We start from the raw sequence: 5,883 nt of genomic DNA on the forward strand, positions 1-5,883 counted from the left end.
AAAACGGTTATAGTGCCCTATTTAATTTTGTCTTTATTTCCTATGTGGTAAACACCACTTTCTTGCAATATTTGGCCCTTTAAATGCACTAAATTTGTGAAAACAAGGCTCAAATATGTTCTATTGTCTTTACAGATTTAAAATAACAGCACAGTTTGATTCTGTTTTACCTCGCATACCTAATTGGCCACATGATTTAGAAAAAAGTATATAGTTGAATAATATTTTGAATTTTTTTTCTTTATTTTTATCGTATTTTGACTGAGTGCACCCCAATCCGGCATTTTGGTGAAATTTTGATGGTGTCATTTTTTAGAGCATCATATGCTAAATATGTGTGCCAAATTTCAGAGGAATTGGTTGAAAAATCTTTAAAATTTAATTATCAAAGGTCACACTCTGCCTGTCTTTGGTCACAGAGCGTCAAAAACTATTTGGTATTGATCGGGTTAATGGCTGAAATCTATGAGTAAACTACTACTTTGGAAATACTATCGTAGCAAAATATAATCCTTAGATATATGCCACTTCAAAATGCACAACTAGAACTTGCCACCTCAGGTGGTACCAATAACCCATTTTTCGGGTCTTGGCCCATGAACTACTTTGTTTACACACACGCACAAAGACACACACGCTCACACACGACACGATATACGACCCAGAGCTACCTGGCATAATGAACATTAATGAGAGAATCTCTCGCTTGGTTAGGGGGAAAAAAGGTGCAGACCGTTTGCTCTACATTCAGCCAGATTGAGTCAGCTTTTCTCTTAGCCTCGACAAAAATGGCCCATCCTACACAACCAACGGCGTCGCGCCGACTGATACTGTGGTGCAACCCTCGTAGCGGGTCGACAGCTCTCGCAAAATGTCTTAGTTTCCTTGATGACGACACCGAAGTGTGGTTTGAACCGTTCACTTTCAGTCGGATGCTTCGCGTCAATGCGAAGAAGGAGTTTAACATTGACGTCCCTAAGGATTATACGGGTCACGAGAATATCTACCATGGAATCATACAGAATCTGAGAGCTCGCTTGCCGTTCACACTGAACGTGTACCCAGAGTTATTTGCGTGAGTAATGTATATAGCTGTAAAACTTTATAATTTTTTTTCGACACTTTATACTCCCTTATTAACGTAGTCTTCGGGATCGGCGGTTTTCTTTCGTTATTATTGAAATTTCATTAAGCCCGAATAGCAAAGTAGCTGTATACAGCTAATAGACGACAACCTGAATTTTTATTTCGTTATAACGTGAATTTCGTTAAACAGTGCTCGTTGCAACGGGCGTTCACTGTAGGCATATTGAAGAACTTTGGAAAAGGATTTTTCCTGCACTTTACTCGATTATAAATCGTTTGTTTTTTTTTAATATTTTGTTTGCTGCTTAGTTTTTTGAGGCAGCAGAAAATGAAAATGCGCCTACTTTAATAAATAAAATTAAGCATATGCTCAGTTTTCCTGTTTTTTTACTTTAAGCCGACCATTTTTTATTCTTATGAAAGCCCATGTTGCCATTCTTGTTCAGTACTGAAGTCTAATTTTTGTGTGGCTAATGGAAAAATGCAAGATGAAGCGCAATCTTAGTTTTTCATGGAGTCGTGTATGATCCAATTTGGAGGGTAGGGTATTGCAGGAATAAATCTTAAGTGAAAATACGTCGTTCCTAAAATCCGTTCTCTCCTACCTATTTCGGGAATGGGGTTTGCTGGGTGTGTTGTGTGTGTGTGTGTGTGTGTGTGTGTATGTGCTGGGGCATTTTCATCAATAATAGAATAAACTGTATTACAATACAATTTGTAAATAAAAATGAATTTTGAAATCAATGATAGAGTAATCTGTATACAACACATTTTTTTTTTTAATAAAACACAAATTCTAAAAAGGATAACTATACAAATTTTCATAGTGCATGTAGTCGTGATAGGGAGGAGGATCAAGTAGGTGTTGCAGTCTCTCACCGTAATGCATTACTTTCCACCATTTCCGGGTCTTCGTAAGGGCTTTGGAGATTAATATAACAGAAAGCAACCAAAGGTTGAAAGCTCGATATTGATATTAATGGCATTAAACAAGTGTTAAAGTGAACGACTGCAAAGTACGTCCGCTGCTCCTCCTTCCCGTAACGTCTATACCAAACAATGCAGCACCCGCCACATGCGTGGCTGAGGCAGTATGCACTTTACATAATAATATACATGTGTATATTATGATACATAATATAAAATGCACTTTTATAGCATAATGAAAGAGCACTTGACTAACCGCCTTTAGAAACCAGGGGGAACAAAATTATAGCTACCCTATTATGTTGGTATCATTTAGAAGGAATGTGTAATTTTCATGAAAAATGAATTCTTTGTGGAATTCCCTTTATATTTTCTTTGAATTGTTGTCCACACATGACGTCAAAACCTCTAGTGGTCTCTTCATCCAGCGGTTCCAACACCAAAAACTTAAAATTTCATAACTTTTGCATCGATTGTCCGATATTCCTCAAATTTTCACTAATGGGTTCTACTAATGTTGCTGCTTTTACTCAATCCACGTCGGTCTTTGGGTTTTGGTTTCCTTTAAATGGTGATTCAGCTTCATAAGACTCGTGTCACCAGGTTATCGTTTCTTCAGTGTTCTTAGTGCACATTGTACAAAGGTACAAAGGTCAAGTTGGCAAACATTGCATCAATACTGCACATGACATCATACATTAATAATCTAGATGTGAACGTGCACCAATCTTGCAAATATTTGCACACATTTCTTTAGAATATCTGAAGTCTTTTCACGGAGGCAGTGTACAGTCCTGGGTTATTTTTGTATATTGCGTGAACGTATTCCGTGGCTCGAATGCAACGTCATGCAGTTGACAAAACAAGAATATGACCATATAACCATGCAAGCAATCTAGAGAAATAGTATATAGTTCTTTCATGTACAGCTCCCTTTTGGCTTTATTTGGTAGTATGTATAAAGTGTTATCTTCATACAAGATTCAAGTTTCAAGTTCAAGTTCAAGTTTATTTAACCAATTCATTAAACATTTGACATTAAAAGGATACAGCACTAAGAATAATGAATGGTTTGGGACCCCAAAAGAAGCAGAGCTTGTGTAAAAAAGGGGTCCCGGATAAACATATAAAACAAAACATACTAAAGTTTTAAACATATTAGCAAGAAGTATAATAGAAACATATTTACATAGAACAGATGCAACACAAGCACACACACACACACACACACACACACACATACACACATTCAATCACACAAACACCAGGGCCCTGTTGCATAAAACCCTTGCCGCAGGACTTACCGCTCCTTTCTAGCGGTAAGTCTTCAAATTAGCGGTAAATTTTATAATCCTTGATGCTGATTGGCTGTGATGCCAAATTTTGACTGTAGTTACCGTTGAAATTCAATGATAAGTTTTATGCAACGGGCCCCAGATTGGTAATTCTTGATAGGTAAATCAACTCACTATAAGTGCAGTTAAAGCACTAGTAAAGGGACATTCTGCGAAGACAAAGTCCTGCCCGAGAGTTGCAAGAAACAGGGGATGTATTTGAATTTTCACCGGAGATGTTTCTTTAAAATAAGTCTATATTTTCTCCCCCTCTCTCTCTCTCTCTCTCTTTCTCTTAATCCTGAGAAATTCGAAAGGGATCTACTAAACAATCTTGGAAAAAATTGAAAAAATGATCAAATTGATCCCGGCATCAAGTGGCTTAAATTTCTGTCAAGTTTGAAAAACCTAATTTCTCATTCAGGATTATAAAAAAAAGCAGAAACATACGTTTCAGCCAGACAACGCTCTCCCCCCCCCCCCCCAAGATTCGATAGTCGAACACGTAAAATGTTAGACAAGTTTCTGCGCTCTCTTGGTCGAAGCTTTGTGTCATACTATGTGGACCTCGTGTGTGATGGACAAAAAACAACAACAAAAACAAACAAAACACAAAACGTCCCCATATCAAGCATAACTTATTCATCCAGGGTAGCTTCTTCAGTTTTGCCACTGCTTTACTAGAGGGCCAAGGCATTATTACCCCATTTATACACCTGGGTCGAGAGGGACATTGTGGGTAAAAACATCTTGTCCAGGGACGTAAGCACTGGGCGGGAATCGAACTCGGATCCTCCGATTGGGAGTCGAGAGTCTTATCCACTATGCCACAGCGCCCACACTTACGTTTTCCCAGACTCTCTGTGCCTTCATATCCATCCCGTTTGAACATACAATCAAAGAAAAATACTTTTTTTTTTGGTCTTAATTACTCTAACTATACAAGGGGTCTAACATCTTCGGTCTACCGGACCTTTGGCCTATCGGTGTGCAACAGTTGCAATTGTACTCTTAACAGTACTTATCTAAGTCATGAAATTTTCATTTTTGCTTGGCTTCTTATAGTTCTCAGATCTCTTTGCATACGCAGATACACCTTAGGGCCAACATATATAAAACAATAAGGAAAATAGATAACGAATGGGAAAAGAACGCATACTAGGGGATATAGCAAATCCTTTGAAATACACATTAGGAGAACAAATCAAGTATACATGCTGCAGACAGAGTTGTTACTGGTAGTATAGAAATGTTGAAAGTTTGGTAAAATAATGCGATTTGTGCATTATTTCAGAAAACTGCACAGTTGGGTCCTCAGAAGACAATATGGGGGAGGTAGTAGGAAAAGAAAGACATGAACATTATCCTATATATAATAAGTACCAAAGTCTTGCAGAAGTGTGAGACTACGCAAAGATTGTGGGGACAGTATCAAAAACGGGTCATTTCTGCATGTGTTTTAGTATTGATTTGTAATTCTTTTTCCCTTTGCCCTGTCAAGTCGAAATGATAAAGTGCTCATTACTGTTCAGTGTTATGTTAGTCATCACACCTAATGTCTGTCTTTTTTCTACCCTATTTAACCTTTTATGGCGCTCCTTTTTTTAAATCTCATTTCAGCTATGAAGGAATCAAGCAGGAACTAGAGTCTTCGACAAGCCGCACGGTAGTGGTCAAGGAAATGGCAGTCGCTATCCATGATTCCTATGATTATATTCCGTCGGAATTTCGTCACGTCATCTTTATTCGTGACCCAAGGCGAGTGATACCGTCCTTTCGCAAGATGTTGCTGCATTATAAGGGAATGGATGCTGGTGATATCAGCTCGGATATGGAAAAAGTGCACGACGCGTACCCTACCCTGCACTGGTATGGCGAGATGTACGCACTCTGGCAGTACATCCGGGAACACATCGACGTAAACCCGCTGATCATCGACACGGAAGATTTCCTCGCCGATCCTGCGACGTACCTGAGAAAGATCTGTGAGCTGATCGACGTCGAGTACAGCGACGACCTGCTTGAATGGGATCCTTCGATGGACGTTGTCAAAAAGTGGAAACAGGGCTGTATGGACGCTTACACGAACGGTACCCTTCCCAGTTCCCTGGCGTTCAAGAGGGCTTTCCACAGCTCCAAGTTTGCCCCCACGTCCAGTCCGATTCCGTCATTGGAAGATCTCACGCCTGATTGCGTCCGCATAATTGGTAAATGTCAGGCAATGTATGATGACATGTGTCAGCATCGTCTAAAACCGAAAATCTCTCAATAGATGTATATATATATATATATATATGTAATAAAAACCTAAAATGGCATTAGGATAAAGCGTTTTTAGTCTTTAGTTAATAAACCCACATCTTTTCGTTTATTTTTTTTTTGTTTTAACAACAGATAAAGGGGGGGGGGGGGGGTCTCGCCCGGTGCCACCCCGTCTGGATCCACCACTATTTAGCTCTCTTTATACACACTCCCCATTGCAGTACAACTGACCACATCTCTGAATATTATCAAAAAACAAATTGTCTGTAAGAGC

General features: G+C 39.0%; 1 protein-coding gene across 1 annotated transcript; it reads left to right on the top strand.

Moving 5' to 3' along the window:
- The first annotated feature begins 573 nt into the window (after positions 1-573).
- LOC139725159 (uncharacterized) lies at positions 574-5,619 on the top strand. Its single transcript, XM_071636250.1, has 2 exons — positions 574-1,075; positions 4,968-5,619. Exons 1-2 carry the CDS (start codon positions 690-692, stop codon positions 5,617-5,619), a joined length of 1,038 nt encoding a protein of 345 aa, XP_071492351.1. The 5' UTR covers positions 574-689.
- Positions 5,620-5,883: the final 264 nt, after the last annotated feature.

Source organism: Diadema antillarum, unplaced genomic scaffold (genome assembly GCF_040938485.1).
Source record: "Diadema antillarum isolate AM-2024a unplaced genomic scaffold, OU_Dant_1.0 seq00000017_RagTag, whole genome shotgun sequence".
Taxonomy (NCBI): domain Eukaryota; kingdom Metazoa; phylum Echinodermata; class Echinoidea; order Diadematoida; family Diadematidae; genus Diadema; species Diadema antillarum.